At 47.7% G+C, this 15599-nt stretch overlaps 2 protein-coding genes; both read left to right on the forward strand.

The window, feature by feature from the left end:
- Window positions 1-2976: 2976 nt before the first annotated feature.
- GSTUM_00010579001 (uncharacterized protein) lies at window positions 2977-3794 on the forward strand (the record flags this gene model as incomplete). XM_002841391.2 has 1 exon in its annotated part: window positions 2977-3794. One exon carries the CDS (start codon window positions 2977-2979, stop codon window positions 3529-3531), a length of 555 nt encoding a protein of 184 aa, XP_002841437.1. The 3' UTR covers window positions 3532-3794.
- Window positions 3795-12838: 9044 nt separating this feature from the next.
- Window positions 12839-15399, forward strand: GSTUM_00010581001 (uncharacterized protein). XM_052355830.1 has 3 exons: window positions 12839-13179; window positions 13276-13600; window positions 13708-15399. The coding sequence occupies exon 3, from the start codon at window positions 14775-14777 to the stop codon at window positions 15204-15206; it is 432 nt and encodes a 143-aa protein (XP_052211795.1). The 5' UTR covers window positions 12839-13179; window positions 13276-13600; window positions 13708-14774; the 3' UTR covers window positions 15207-15399.
- The last annotated feature ends 200 nt before the right edge of the window (window positions 15400-15599 follow it).

Genomic DNA, 15599 nt, shown 5'->3' on the forward strand with positions numbered 1-15599 from the left:
GGATATCATACGAACATATTCTTTCTAACCGCCAACTACCTGAGGAACATTCATTCTCTTTTTTCTTTCGTTGTCGGCACGTTCAAGTTTTTACAGATTTATTATTGTAGCGAAACTCCCGAGCTTTCGTTACCCCGGTTTTTGGTTGCCGGTTTGGTCTTTTTCAAATTTCGGGTATCATAATAATATGATACAAAATCCCGCTTTCTTTTCTTTCTTTCTTTGGCGCGATCGTCTGTTTTAACGGTTACTGTACGAGTACTTGTTGGGGGGTTAGGTGACGCCAAATCCCGTTGAGCTCAAGTCATGCATCATAGAAGGTGGCGCACGGGTGCATATATCAAAAGATGGGTGATGAATTGGAGGAGCCAAAGTTTTTCAGGATTTGCCTATAAATCTCGTGGATTTCATGAAAGTAGGAAAAATGCGGGGGACGCACCTCTACGATCCTACAAACCAAGCCAACTGGTCCTCCCAGCCATCCTTCATAATACCACGTGACTAAAATGATTCTTCCCACTATCGACGGTACCATACCGGAATATCTATCCTGTCATAATCCGCCCGGCTGCCATTTTTCCATCGCTTCCTGCGAACCTTCGGAGGAGGCGTGGCCAAAGTATGATACTCGGTCCGAAGTCGATTCCATAAACGTTGGAGTTGGGATGACCGGTTGAGGGGAGACTTGGGAAAATCCCATTTGGCTTGTGGCTTCTGTCCGCTTTTGCACTAGATGTTTCCACTTCTACTGATAGCTATAGCTATTTCCTCTCGGGAACTCAGCATTTCGGTAATATTTCCAAGACTTTTGGCAGAGCAGAGCTACTTCAGATGAGATCAACCGCTTACCGCAGAGCTACGGCTTACCCAATAGAGGGGTAATATCTATTCGTAAAGGGCAGTTTTTTTTTTTGAAAAGGAACACTCTCGGGGATGCCCCCGCTAGTATTTAGCCTGGCTCACCAGTCACGGTCCTGGTGTCTGCCCTATATGGGGGGTGTTAGTGTGGAGGTGGTGATGACAGACTGAGAGGCGAGGGGAGGTTCCGAGCAGTTGTTGGCAAGCCGCCAGTTCCGGCCTGGGGAATTTTCGGAAGCTATCATAGCCCATCATACGGTACATAGCAGGTATGATAATATGCAGATATCTGCAGGTTTCCGAGTGATCAAACGTGATTGTTCATATTTCTGGGTGTTTTCGTCGGTGCGGGTGTATAGACTGACATGGATTGGATGGAACGACAAGCGTATGTGTTAACAGTCTACGTGGCTATACTAGCGTGGTTTGCTATTTCGCTGGTATTGCTTATGGAGCACTTGGAGAAGAAGGGACTTGGGTGTGCGCTTATGTTCTCGCCTGAAGATGGTTGAGTCCGACGTGGTAATCGGAATCAATAAGAGGAAAAGAAAGAATAAATAGTTTGCAATGCGGAATCATCTGGAGGAGAGTTCTGGGGGAAGCTGCGTGAAGGGGAAAAGGCGATAGGGAAAAGTGTTAGTGGTTTGAGGTATCGTAATGACGGAAAGTGGTAGGAGAAAATAATATCTATCAATGTGCGGGTAATTTATCTACATTTTTTTCTCTTTCTTTCTGGAATATACCGAGTTTTAGAAAATTACCCAGCATCCGCACTACTTCTCAATGCTTCGAACCTATCAGAATGTTTTTGGTTCCCTTTCAATGTATCCTGAGCCCATCATTCACATGGACCTGTGGCACACTTTCTGTATAGTATCATAAGTTGGCCGTAATACACAGAGGTGTTACAAGTAATTTCTATATGTAGGTGGTGGGATAGAGCTAGATGCTTGCGTTCCGTCCTTTCAACATTGCTGCTAACTTACATTCAAGGGAAACCACTCTCGACCCCCTGTCGCAAAATATCACTCGGAATTTGCGTACTGGTTGTAACCCATTGATTTGGGCTCCAAATATATCCTGCTTTCTCTAAATAGGTGCTTTTCAATATTACAGAGTGAGAGGGGTATGGTTACTATGCAGTTGCTCTGTGGAATTTTTGGATAGCGGGGCATACACAAAGTCTTTGTCGTTTGAGGTGGCAGATAATATCCGAAGATTTATCCCGAAGCAGAAAGCTTATTCGCGATCTGAACTTTGGGGTTTTCCGGATAAGTGCCTGCCTGTACATGTCGCCCCCCGCCATCCGTTGTCTTCCCTGGCCGCCGCTTGCCGTAACCGGCTGTAGTGCTCCCTCCTGAACGCCGCTCCCTGACACCGAAGAGCTCGCATTCCGGCACAGGGAGAGTAGCCCTGCGGCGAGCCACCCTGGGCGGGCTCGTGCAGCTCCCAGCCGGGCTGTTGGGGGCCCTGAGAGCAAGAGATGAGGTCGTCAAGGAGGGGGTTTTCTAACTCACTCCGACCATGTGCTCCCGGAAATCATAAAACATCACTGACGGCTCGTGCGTTTCTCCCGCATCGGCTTTATATTGAGGTTAGTTTCTTCGGAGATCTGTGGAGGTTTGATAGCCTGAAGATACTTGTTTTTCCGGGGCCTTGGTCTTTGTCTCGTTGTGGGAAGTCCCTGCTGCTGGGTTCTTATTACTGATTGGCCGTAATGGTTTTTGTGGCTTGAGTCATGGCTTTTCCGGGCGGGCGGATTGCTTGCAGAACGTGTACTTTTTTTTATGCTGTAGTCGCCCTGCATTGTATTGGATCCTCCCCGCGTATTTAGTGCATGTAGTCCGGCAATATGGAAGCGTGCTTTACAATGAGAGATACGATAGATAGATGGAAGAGTCTAGACTTCCCTACAACCGGAAAGGCGACATGGATTTGGTATAACCGATCGCGAGCTACCCTTCCTCCCTTCCAGGATCCAACCGATCAAACTAACTAACGAACCTGAGCTAGTTGCAAAGCCACCGACAGGAAAATAAAGTTAAAGGCAAAATCATGTGCTCCAGATTTCTCAAACCGGTCCTTATCCCAAGGGTACTCTGGGCGCGGGGGTTCGTAATGAATCATCGACCCTCTTTTCCAAAAGTGCCAGCAGCGGCACTCATACCACTACTCCAATCCCCCTTGAAACCTCCGACAAGAACACGCCCACTCCGGTCATCAAACCTAGCTCCACCCCCACCGCAAGCACCTCTCACCCCCCCCCTAACAATCCAGCACCTCCGCCGGGAAGCGCCGAATGAAGTCCTCCTCTACACGGACGCGAGCCGCTGCCCCCTCACCGGAATCTCCTCCGCAGGCATCTACAGCTGTGGAGTCGAATCTGTCTCGGTATCCCAGAGGCTCCCGGCCGGACTCACGAGCGTGGACGCGGAAACTGAAGCGTTGCTGGTGGGCGTATCCATCGGATCATCGATCGCGAGGAGGACCGGGAGGGGGGTCGTTACAGTTTGTGCGGACTGTATTCAGGCGTTGGAGGCCGTGAACAGGTTGGTTTGTGAGGGGAGGTTCGGGGGTGCGGGTCCGGAGGTTCAGGTTAGGGATGAGTGGGTTAAGGGGCAGAGTGGAGTGAAGGGGAATGAGGAAGCGCATAGGTTGGCGAGGAAGCGTTGATCTTGTGAGTTGATGTTCTGGCGTGGTTTTTTCCTGTTCGCTTGCTCTCGGGAAGCGGAGTTTTTTCTCCTCTGGTGGTGCTTTCTTAAACCTTGGCCTGTTTGCGATTATCTTTTTATATTCTTTGGGGATCAGTGAGGGGTGCTGCCTAGTTGCCATTTTTCTCGTTTTTTATCCTTTTTATTCGGGAGTCTTTGCTCAGTTATGGTAACTTGCTTCGGAAAGTTTTTATTTACCAATTAAGCAATTTTCATTGATCCTTGCCTCTCGCTCCTATTAGTATATGAATGTATGATGGCAGCTCGCGAGTGATATTTTGTGGGTTTCGGGTGAGGTTTAGTTGGTGTGCTATGCGAATTGTGCTATGATAGTATGATATCATACTCGTAGAGTCTTCACCCTAGGGCGGGGGACGAGATACTGTATTTTCCTGACGGCGAGATCGCTGTCCGTGGCCCATAGCAGAGTTCTGTGTAACGAATTATTCTGGCAGTACTCGTACTTGGGTGGTTCCACGACAAAGCCTTCTCGCCAATCGGGGAACACCGTAAAATGGGTGGCATTACAGCAATGATCGAAGCGAACGTTATCTGCCAACTGCCCCACCCCCCCATCGCCGTCACGGGTACGCCATCACTAACATCCTGGTCCGGGCTCGACTTTCTCCAAGCGCTCCCAGTTTACCGGTCGCCACGGGACATGGTGGGATTCTAAGGGAGCGGTTACTTACTACCGGTAAGATAGAATATAAAACCTTGCATACAAACTCCGTGCGAATTCAAGGGTGTTATGGAGTGGTATTACTGGCAGCAGAAGCACCATTACCAATCCCTTTGCTCTCCAATACCCAAAGTATCATACAGTATTAATATGCCTCCCGCCTTTGCCTGCCCCGAACGAACCACGATTCCATCGTTATTTGAAACGATTACTAGAATTTCTCATGACATCCGGGGACCGCGGGAGGAAATAGTTTGGTGGTTATTAGACTTATGAAGGGGGGGGTGAACAGCAATTGGTTTTTACTATCGCTAGGTGGGCCCGACGAGAGAGTTAGCCCGCTCACACCGGGGAAATGTGAGGGTTGCTCATCTCCTGCTGACAAGGCCTGGGGTCGATATCGAAGTTGGAGGTCTGTAATAGCTCCCACACACACATAATTGTAGCTTGCAATTCACAATTTACCGAGCCTCTGGGGAAACGGCGAGACTCTTACTTGCTGGTCCAAGATTCGACTCTATTGAGTTCTTGCGGTTTTTGGGCAACTAATGTCCGTAGCACAAGTACTGTACCTTTGTCTCGGGTACTCGGGTAAGTTATTTGGCGATTCATAAAGCATTCGGATGCCTTGGCGCCAACAAGCACCTCAACATGAAATATTGGCTCCAAGGATCTGAATACTTTATGAATCACCAAGTACCCCCCCCCAATACCGGTACTCCAGAGCTGATGCAGACAGAACTCAGGCAATTGATACGGCTGGGTGATGCTGCACTTTGAAGCAAGGATATTGTATCACTTCTGCTGGGTTATTAGAGCATAAAGGCCGAAAAGGGGCTGGTTGACAAAGTTGTTGCATTTCTCTCATGCATTCTGACGAACAAGCATGACTTCGGAAATCCCAATCCTAAAACCATCGCTTCTGGGAAAACATCCCCCGCCTTCCTGGTGAGTCCGAAAAGCATCACCCCTGACAATCGAGCAATAAGTTTTTTCCTTTTGGAAAATCAACATGAAACGGAGAAATATTCGTGCTCCCCTTCCGACACTCTCTAGCAATCACATCGGATCATCCCCCCCGCAAACTTGTCATGCCACAGAGCGATGCGACCTAGACACAAACACCACCAATGGCCCCACGGGGTTGGTCAGAACCGTCTAATAATCACAAGGTGTCAAGACAACTCTGCACCTCACATCCAAGCCCTGTCTGACACGAGAACACTCCTTAGGCTAATAGACTGTATCGTCCCTCCGTTCGTTCCCGAGTTTCACGGCCTTTTACCGTAGTGAGTATTTTGTCCTCCAATCTTCAAAAACTAGGCTCACGGGTGTGGCTTCGGTCGCTCAACGGTGACCTGTCCAATGGAATTTATGACCCCGAGAAGCTAGCCAATCGATCTTTCCCTCAAGTGGCGATACTATCGCCCTATTCAGCTCGGACGTGAGGTCCCGAATACAGAAGGGGATTGGCCGAACCACGGTCCACAGACTCGGCACCGCCTTCTATTTACAGAGATAATAGCGCTAGTTATTCACGTAAATTCTCCGCTGATCCTCGGGGTTAGAAATGTTTATTGGCCGGGCCATCATTAGAAGACTTCCGCCGTATCTGTTGAAGCAAAGTATTCCTCTGGCTTTCAAACCAAAATTCCTTGAAACCCGGAATACGAGCGAAGGGATATTCCCCAACCCCCAGGAATACAAGAGGCCCACGCCCCTCGACTCAGCCGTCGACTGGGTGTTGAAGGAGTCCATCTCCTCCCACTCCCGGAGGGAAACATCAATGCCCACCTTTCTAAGGGATTGGCTGATGGGATTGGCCATGACCTGGCCTCTCAAGGAGTTCTATCAAGCTAATAGAATGCACTCTATCCCAGTGGTCAAGTGACCCATTTGATGGAGGGGATGTCCGTTGGTCGAGTGGCTGACCCTTTCACAAAGTAGGCCACTTTGTGATTAGGATATTCCAGTGGCCCAATAGGGCCTTCGGCTATCCCACCCATAAAGTAAATACCTTCCTCCCGGCCCTAAGCATTGCTTAGCATCTGTTTTGTGGCTTCTCTTCTCATGTAAGTTCTCACTCAATCTATCCTGTCGTTGCCAACCCTTTAGCAACGTTTCCTGGCTTGGAAACCTCCCCATTCCCAACTATTCCTTCACTATAGGGCTCAATAACGGCCTACTGACCTATGTACTGGCGGGACTGCTCTTAAATTTGATACTGATTTTTTAAATCAAAAATCCTAAAGGTTTTACTAAATTCCTTCTCCAATGCAATTGATATACTGGGTCGTATATCTGAGCACCAGGCAACTATCCACCAATAACTTTCCCAAACCCCGCGGGATGTAACAGTGAAAGGAGGGGCTATATATCCGCTTCTAGGAGATCAGAATCCATTTCACTGCGTGGTTATCAGAGTAGACCTGGACCCAAGATAGTACTATTTCCCAGTATTTCCCAACCATTCTCTTATCTTCTCTCTCCTTATCCTTTCTTTTAGTCCTTGGTTGTGTTTTATACGATACGGTTGACCTTGAGGTTCTTAATCATGCCCCCCCGCCACTTGCTCAGATAACTTCCTTTAGACTGGGGCATTCTACCCCGGTTATTTATGTGTCACCCAAGATAGATTTAGCTTCCGTTTGCTGCTGGTTTGGAATAGTTTATCATCCAGCTCACGAGATAATCCATGCTAAAACAACTTCAATTTTAGTGATACTATTATACCGGCATCTAATGGGGGAGCAAGATCTATGGAGAGGTAGGTCAGGCGCGAATGAATGTAGGGCATAATAGCAAAGTGAGGGATCGTGAAACTGAAAGTGGCAGGTGGAACCTGGCTGGGAAATATGTTTACTGCGTTTCTCATGCGCCTTTAGGCACGCTGGCGCAATCGGGCCCGCCCCCGAGCCAACTCATATACAAAAGTCAATACTGCATAAAGTGCCAGAGTGTACCAAATATGATCGCTTCGAGCCTTGTCAACGGTGGTCGAGTGGAGTTAGCTCCGGACCTGTGGACTGGAGTTATGCCCCCCCCGGCGGGGTCAAAAATCTTTTTTGAACAGACACGAGACCCAGGGTTCGTATGTTACCGGGGGTTTCCTACTCGGGAAAGGGGATGAAAATAGGGAAAAAGGAGTTTCTAAGCCCTTGAGCGACAAAAATACAAAAAAACATCAAATCCTATTGGGGGGGGGGGTAACTGTAACGGCATAGCACTTGATCCAGTTGTTAGGGTCTTTATGATACGGTATGTGTGATTTTGTCCCCCACAACCACCCCCACCGTCACACATGGCCCGCGATGAAATTCGGGGAGGTTTGAGGTTGCCAAGAAGCAATTATAAATCGAACGAGAGCATCTCAAGGCATGGTAGGGTGTATGCTGGGGATCGAAAGCAGTTTAGAGTAAAACAGTCCTCCGCCGCCCACACCTTCAACACTATATACACCCCACATCAGGTATCACTCGCTACCCCAGTCGGATTTTGTTTGTCCTTCGTATGATAGGGTCTAGTCTCTTTTCGCAACCAACCCGCTGCGATATTCTGAGGACTTCCGGTTATGTGGATGGAAGCGCCTCAATTCCTTAGAAAACTGCCGGTGAAAAACGGATAGTGTCGCAGATACCATATATGCTTGTCGCTTCTAGTAGTTAGTTCGTTTATCAAGCTCTAGCACTGTCGCTATGTTATCAGGTAAACATCCCACTATCCTACGACTCATTAACGGTGCTCTCGTAGCTGTGCTGCGCTCCTATCCGGATAAACTATTCGGGAGCTCTGGGTGTTGAGCATTGGTGCGGGAGGAAGTTCCGCGGGCTGAGGGAGCTTTTGGGATCGACGAGTGCTGAGATTGTGTCTTGTTCTTTGATATTCGAAAGATAATTTTTCCGACAAGGTCTTGATGAATGGGGATAATAGAAGTGCCGACCGGGCAAAAGAGTAGTAAGTGCGCGGGCCTACCCCACACCATTCCATCGCTCAGGTTGCACAAGCGCCTGCCGAGACCATCCCACCACAGCATCGCTATTTCAATCATCCTTATCAACTTAATCATTATCCTAAACCTAATACATAACACTTCTCGGCCTCCTCTCTCATCCTAACCTGCCTCTACCCCATCAGCCGACGTCTCGCAATCACATCCGCATACTTATATCTCACTTCGATCTGGGCCAGCACAGACATATTCCTATCCCCGTCGATACAATTATCGTCCATCTCCCACAACTTCCGAAACTCTTCAACCTACAGCGCATTCTCCCAGCAGGTGGAGGATCCCCGGATTTGGAAAAGTCACGTTTGAAGCCGCCAGACTTCCCCGTCTTGGCATATCCACATATCAGACATATCTTCCTCTGGGGAAGCAAATTCCTCTCCTCTTTCGCTTGTTTTATTCTCGGTAAAGCAAGCGGGAAGTGAGTCGCCGAGAAACTCGTTAAACATCCACCGGACCTATTGCGAGTTCTACATACGCTCAACCTCTTCCCACACCAGATGTTAGGATGACTGGTCCCCAATTACTACAAGATCGTAAGAACAGGGTGGAGATACGTACCGCTCCGTAGATGAAGAGTATATTACACCTCAAAGTGATGGGAGCAGCAGCACTCACGGTGAGACCTTGGTTGACGAATCAGACTCCAATTCTTCATATATGTTCTTAGATTCTCTTACTGGGAATGCTTGTTTTGTGAGGCTTTGGTTGAAATAATGTACCTATCTATTACCTCCACACTATGACGTCAAATAAATCTGGTTAGTAACACCCGTACTTACCACTTACCCCCCCCGGAGCTTCCAGTGCACTTACCGACTATGAGTGGAGCGGACTCCCAGGGAGAACCGGATATCAGGCGGGAATTTAGGCACTTTTCTGATTCTACAGAAATCCGCGGCCATTTGGAGGGATAGAAATCTCGTAATATATGATGGTAGTACAATTGCGCATGTACAGTACAGTACAGTACCAGCTCAAAAGTTTTCGTCCGATGCCCTTTTCACACTAAAAGTATCCAACTTCACCGCCCTCTCTCGCAGCACAATGTCAAGGAGAATATGCCAAAATTTTGTAGTGCATTGGCAAACCCGTAGATAATTTGGGGAATATTAGACAACTCATAAATATTATAAAGTGGTGGAGAAAACATCATTCAAGTTAGAGGTATTGGTGGTTACGTGCTTTTTTGTAAGGAGCCCCACACAAAAAAATCTACGTTACTTTCACACGGGCAAATTTCCAACAACAAAGCTTACGGCCACTGTTGACACAAATTGAATGGCTCGACAAAGATGCAAAGATCGAATTTTGAATATCCTAACCGGAGAAATATTCTCACGAAGAAAATAGGTAATGGAAAGAAATGGGAAAGACTGGTTTGACCCCAAATACAGGTGATGGAGGAAAGAGAGAGACAGATGGATAATGGACGAAAACAACTAACTTTTATCCTTCTCTGCATCATCCTGATCCACTTCCACATACTTCCAGCATATGCCGTGCTTTCCATCATGCTCAATTTCACTGCCATCCATGTTCCGCTTCAGTCGAGGATGAGAAGATTCGACCGAGGGCAAGTTCTGACCGAGGATATTCAGTATTTCCACATGATAGGAGTAAAGCCTTCGGGTGGGGTTGTCACAGGTATTTGTTCTTGCAAGTGTTGTTTGATGTGTAGGACTAACCAGCGGTCAAACATAGAGACGTCGGAGTAGTTGATACAGGTCAAGAGGGTTAGGGTTGTGAAGTCCTTGCCGTAAGGGAAATATGCGCCTGAGCAGTCAAGAAAGGTTTCCGTCCAACAGAAAACACTATCGCAAACAATGAACACAGCTTTGATCCGCTGCAGTTTTACTTCTAGAGGTTTGAGTAAATGCCGATTGTCTAGCTGGTGGAGAAATTTGAAGTGTTTTCCAGATGGCGGCGATGGGAATTATTGGTTTTAAAATTTATATTTTTCGCTAAACTCGGTGCAAAACTCAGTGTCGGACTAAAAAATTTTGGGTTAGTACTTTCACCTTGACGATTTTGAAGTTCTTATCAGAAGTGCTGACCGCTAATCACATATAGTACCACTCCTATTATCACTTTCTGAATCTTTTGCTGCTGGCAGCTTCATGCCCTCCCTACAGGATCTCCTCCTGCTCTAATCGGTCAGAGATCCCCTTGGTCAAGGCGCTGTTTCCTTGACGAAGCACCGTAGGCTCTAGATAAATCTACAACCAGAAGCGGAGATCGGGGGCTTGGCGCGCCTTTCGGGGGGATGTGCGCTCGATGGGAATTAACACACAAAGCAACTACAAGCATAGCCGAGTAGGTTAAAAGAATTGCGAATACTGTACTAGCTAACGAGATCTATCAAGTTTAGCTCGCGCAGGTTACGATACCGCGTCTGGAAAGAACTATTATTTTCACGCCTGTTTGGTCTGAGATTGAGATCAGCGACAAAGTAGATCTATTGAGATCTTACTGTAGGCCACTCTGGGATATCCTAATTTAATCTAGCAGAACTCTATGCTGTCCAAGACAGAAAGTCAATTTTTTTCACTACCTGGACTATAGTTCCTGCATAGTCCGCGCATTTTCTCGCCGTCTTCCGAGAAATTCTAGTTTTCCAGTTCCTAGTCCTCGGGCAGTTCTGCCGTGGAATGTCGACAGAGAGGGCGATCATTCCTCTAGGAAATCCTACTATTCCTGAAGTATTTTCCGGGTTAGTCTCGATCGTGAGAAAGCTGGAGGGGGCGGGAGACAGGTTCGCTTTAGTGGCGCTAGCCCTACGGCCGCCAATTCTCCAGAATAGTGAAGGATGATACTGAATGCCTTGTGAACACTCCTGGGGTCAATAGATAAATTAGTTACGTGGGCTTAATAAGAAAAATTCGGGGAACCTTTCTGCCCCCAGTGTGCGGGGGTAGATCATGAATTTATGGTACGAGAGCAGGGGTGGTAGTCCTCCGTTGTGGGGGTAATTGTGGAACAGTGGAAAAGTATACGTTCTAACCGGCCATGAATGAGTGGTGAAAAGGTAAAAGGGAAAAAAAATATAAAGTCAGAAACTGTTAGCTATCATCAGGATATATTAGTTTTTTTTTAGTTTATAGATTTGTTGAGTTCAGTAACTCTGATTTAGATATGGTTTTGGTACCCATCTTGTAAGCACTGTGGCTGATCCCTGCTCTGTACTCGTACCGTAGTAATGACTTTTCACCAAGCAACCTTTTTCGGTTAAACTAGCTGTTCCCTTTAAATAAATGACACGCCAGGGTGGAATGTTTATGAAAGTCCTACCTTGTAGGCTACTCTCTACCCAACAGAGCTCTTGTTTTACGCCACATTTTCTTTTTTTTGACGTCTTGGCGTGAAAACGAGCCTCAACAATCTCCGTGCAAGTCTAAATGCAAAGTATTAAGACGCCTCCTACCTTTGCCGGTGCCGAACGAACCTTGATGCCACTTATGTTCGAAACAATTATGATACTGGAATATCTCATCACATCCAGGGGCCACCGGAAGTAATAGTTTTGTTGGATATTTGACGAATGGGGGGGGGGGAACCAGCAGTATGTGTTTACGATCGCTAAGCAGGCCCGACTAGAAAGAGTTAGTCTAACCGGCATCCACTGGGGGAATGTGAGTGATGCTCATCTTCTGCGGGCAATGCGTGAGGTCGATATCGAAGTTCGGGGTTTTCAACAACAAGGTTTACGGCAGCGATTTGGACACTGTTGACACAAATTGAATGGCTCAACAAAGATGCAAAGATCGAATTTTGAATATCCTAACCGGAGAAATATTCTCTCGAAGATAATAGGGAATAAAAAATAGAAAGGCTGATTTGACCCAAATACAGGTAACGGAGGAAAGAGAGACAGTTTTGGATGATGAACGAAAACAACTAACAAAGGGAAAACAGGCTGCCTTTTATCCTTCTCTGGATCACCCTGATCCGCTTCCGCATACTTCCAGCGTATGCCGTGCTTTCCATCATGCTCAATTTCACTGCCGTCCATTGTTCCGCTTCAGCCGAGGATGAGAGGATTCGACCGAGGGTATGTTCTGACCGAGGATATTCGGTATTTCCATATGATAGGAGTAAGGCCTTCACATAGAGTCGTCGCAGGTGTTGTCGCAGGTGTTGTTTTATGTGTAGGACCAACTATCAGTCAAACATAGAGGCGTCGGAATATTTGATATAGGCCTAGAGGGCTAGGGTTGTGAAGTCCTTGCCGTAAGGGAAAATATGCTGTGAGCAGCCAAGAAACATTTCCGTCCAACACGGGGTTGGTGGGACAGCACCCGCGACACAATTGTGACTTGCGGTTTAAGGCGGCTCCGAGGAAGCCACGAGACTCTCACTTGTGGATCGAAGGTTCAACGTTAAGTCGTTTGGAGACGGCGAGCGCACACTGTTCACTTTGGCTAAAGCTAGTCGGGATCTGCTCATGAATCTCCGGCGCTTCTGCGGGAAGACCGGGGATCAACCCATTTTACTGCGTGATTATCAGAACATACCCGGAGTCAAGATAGCGCTATTCCCAGTCTTTCCCAGCCATACTCTTCTCTCTTTTTTTAAACACTACCCTGAGGTATACACAGTATAGTTAGGCTTGAGATTCTCAATCATACCTCCCCCCCACAGATCCCGTCACTTGCTCGGATACCCTCCTTCATGGCTGGGGCATCCTAGCCTGAGTTATTCACTTGTCACCTATGATACCCACTTCCTGTGTATAGATAAAACCCTTAATGGAGCTAAAAGAATCCACTCCCGATGGTACATACTTACACCCTAGCTAATACCTGAAGTCTTTCCAGTACCTATAATTCCTCCGCTTGTATACATCTAACATTCGTAGATGTGAGGACAGATTGGCGAGAGAGGAACTAAAAAACATACTCCCCCAGCCTAATAAGATAGCAGTGAGTGATTATTTTTATAGTGTTAGCATTCATAGGTATACCGGTTTTCCTAGTGTGCCGGAACGATGGTTAGGCTTGGTATGCTCACAACCGCAGAGCCCAATCCCTCGGGCATTCGTAAGGGAATCGAACTCTCTGAAGCTATGAAATAAAGTGAACTTCCTGCCGCTTACTTTCCGGCTCTCCCCTTCCGACTGCCGCTCCGCCATACCCCTCTCTCAAACCGAATGTCAAATTTGGGATAGGGGTTCTTGGATGGCGCAACTTCCTCTACCGGCCCAGCGCCCGGGCAAAGAAGGGAATATACACCAAATCCTATCAGATCGGAGGGAGTACGGATTCCCGATACCGAAGAATTTACAAAAAAAGAGGGAAGATTCTACTCAATTTTAATGAAGCGAATCAAGGGACCCTACATATGGTTTGACTCTTCCCTTCTCCCATACTCCTCATCTCTCTCACCCTAATTAGAGGAACCCGATCTCTACATATCATCGCAAGACTGAGAACTCCCTACCCTCTTTCTAGCACCGAATTCATCTACAACATGCGACACAGTTGCGCGCGCATCCCTGACCAGCATGAAGTGGCGATTCCACGCCGCCCGCGGAAAACGCATCAACCCTCGATGGCTGGCGGGGTGCAAGCGGGGAATGTGGGTTTTACATGCACAGTGCCCGAATGGGTAAAAGGGCTACAGTGACAAAAACCGTACCGGTAGTGAACCAACAACTAATTTAAGAGAGGTCGAGGTCAAGAGTGAGGCCTTGGCAGTACTCGACCATACGGAACCCGAGAACTAGCAGAAACAATCTACTCCTTGTTGCAAGTAGATCCTGCTCAGCATGCTCAGGATGTTGTCTCATTTATTCGGATAAAGGTATTCGGAGATACGGTTTGGGAGAAATGATGTATCCGCCGGAAGTAAAGGGCATGTCCGTTGGAAGCGGTACTGGAGAGTCAAAGGGACTGAGTGAAGTGGAGGCTACGAACCGTGGGAGTCTTTGTGATCTCTGTACTCCTTTTGTCTGCTTGGGGGTACTCAAAGGAGTGCCGGAAGGAAATATGCATGGAGGAAAATGCAGATCGATGGAAGGATAGGAGGACTCCCTTGTGGCGATTCATATAATACCCCTGCATTTACCGTTTAGTAAGTTGGTTAGTAGACTCGAGCGATGTGCGGAGAGAGAGTTGAATTAACTCACACCAAAGTCTTGCGCTGGAGATCAGGGTGGTGCTCAAGTACAGGTATTTCCGTTGTATTACTAATCGTGGCGGCTTAAACACCTTTTTCTCTTTAAACTTTCACACTCTCAAAATCCAGATCTCCCTACCTCTCCCCAATATTTCCTTCAACTCCACGACAATGCCCTGTTCAACTAAGGTATCCCGCTCTCCTGCCATTTCTCATTTCTTTTTCTTCCCGTTGGCCTCATTCTTCCAGCGCCCCCCATAGCGACCGAGCACCTCGCGAGCTTTGAAGTTTTCGCGAATCTCAAGCCAATTTATTCCAGATATGCCTTGGGCTTCCCGGCAACAGAGTTTACGTCCTCACACCGCCCAGACGTTACTTAGTTGCGGCGTCTCAAAACACAATGTATAATACGCGTAGGAATCTCGCCGCTTTCCTCGGTCGACCTGTCTCCGCCGAGGTTATAGTCACGATCACCTGGGGGTGTTGGAGATTGTGGATGCTGCTCGGCATCCTTATGACATTCTACCCTTTCCCGTCCGCCAATCGGTCGTCCGTCTATCTGTCGTACGTTCTCGAAGCCGTTTGTCTGTCCCTTTCCGCCCCTCCACTTGTCCCTTCCCGCCTGTTCGCTCCCCCGCGCCACTCGTTTTTTCCAGTTCGTCTGTTCCTTTGTTTGTGGCACCAAGGTTGCTATGGGTGCACTTTAGCAATGCACATCCGTACGATGGCAATAGTAGTGCCGGTGGGAGGAAGGTGGGAAAGGGGGTATAGTTATAGACCTCCGGGAGCTATAGACCGTCGGGAGTCCTTGTTCCTGTATCTGTTTTGTTAGCATGGGAGTGCGGAAGGCAGTGGGAAGGGCGCAGAGGGAAATGGGAGCGCTATGGAAGTCTTTGTGGAGCCCGTCGTTTGTTGTTTCTTCTGTTATTGTAGCATGGAAGCACACAGAGCAAAGGGAGATGAGTGTGGGGGGTGTTAAAGATATGTGGTGACCACAGGGAGGATATGATAGTGCCTTCCTGCCGTTTATTTATACTTCTGCCTTTGCTTGTTAGTTTGTTTTAGTTAGTTAGTTGTGGTGAGCGAGCAGACATATCCATGCAATAGAGCGAGTTGTGGAGCGATAGTGTGAACTTCCCCGCTCTTGGTTATGCAGAGCTTTTCACAGCGACTTTGGTCATTGCAGTTTTGTTTTAACCTTGCCTCCGGTTAGCTGTTGCTTTCT

Source organism: Tuber melanosporum (assembly GCF_000151645.1).
Source record: "Tuber melanosporum whole genome shotgun sequence assembly, scaffold_71, strain Mel28".
NCBI classification, from domain to species: Eukaryota; Fungi; Ascomycota; class Pezizomycetes; order Pezizales; family Tuberaceae; genus Tuber; species Tuber melanosporum.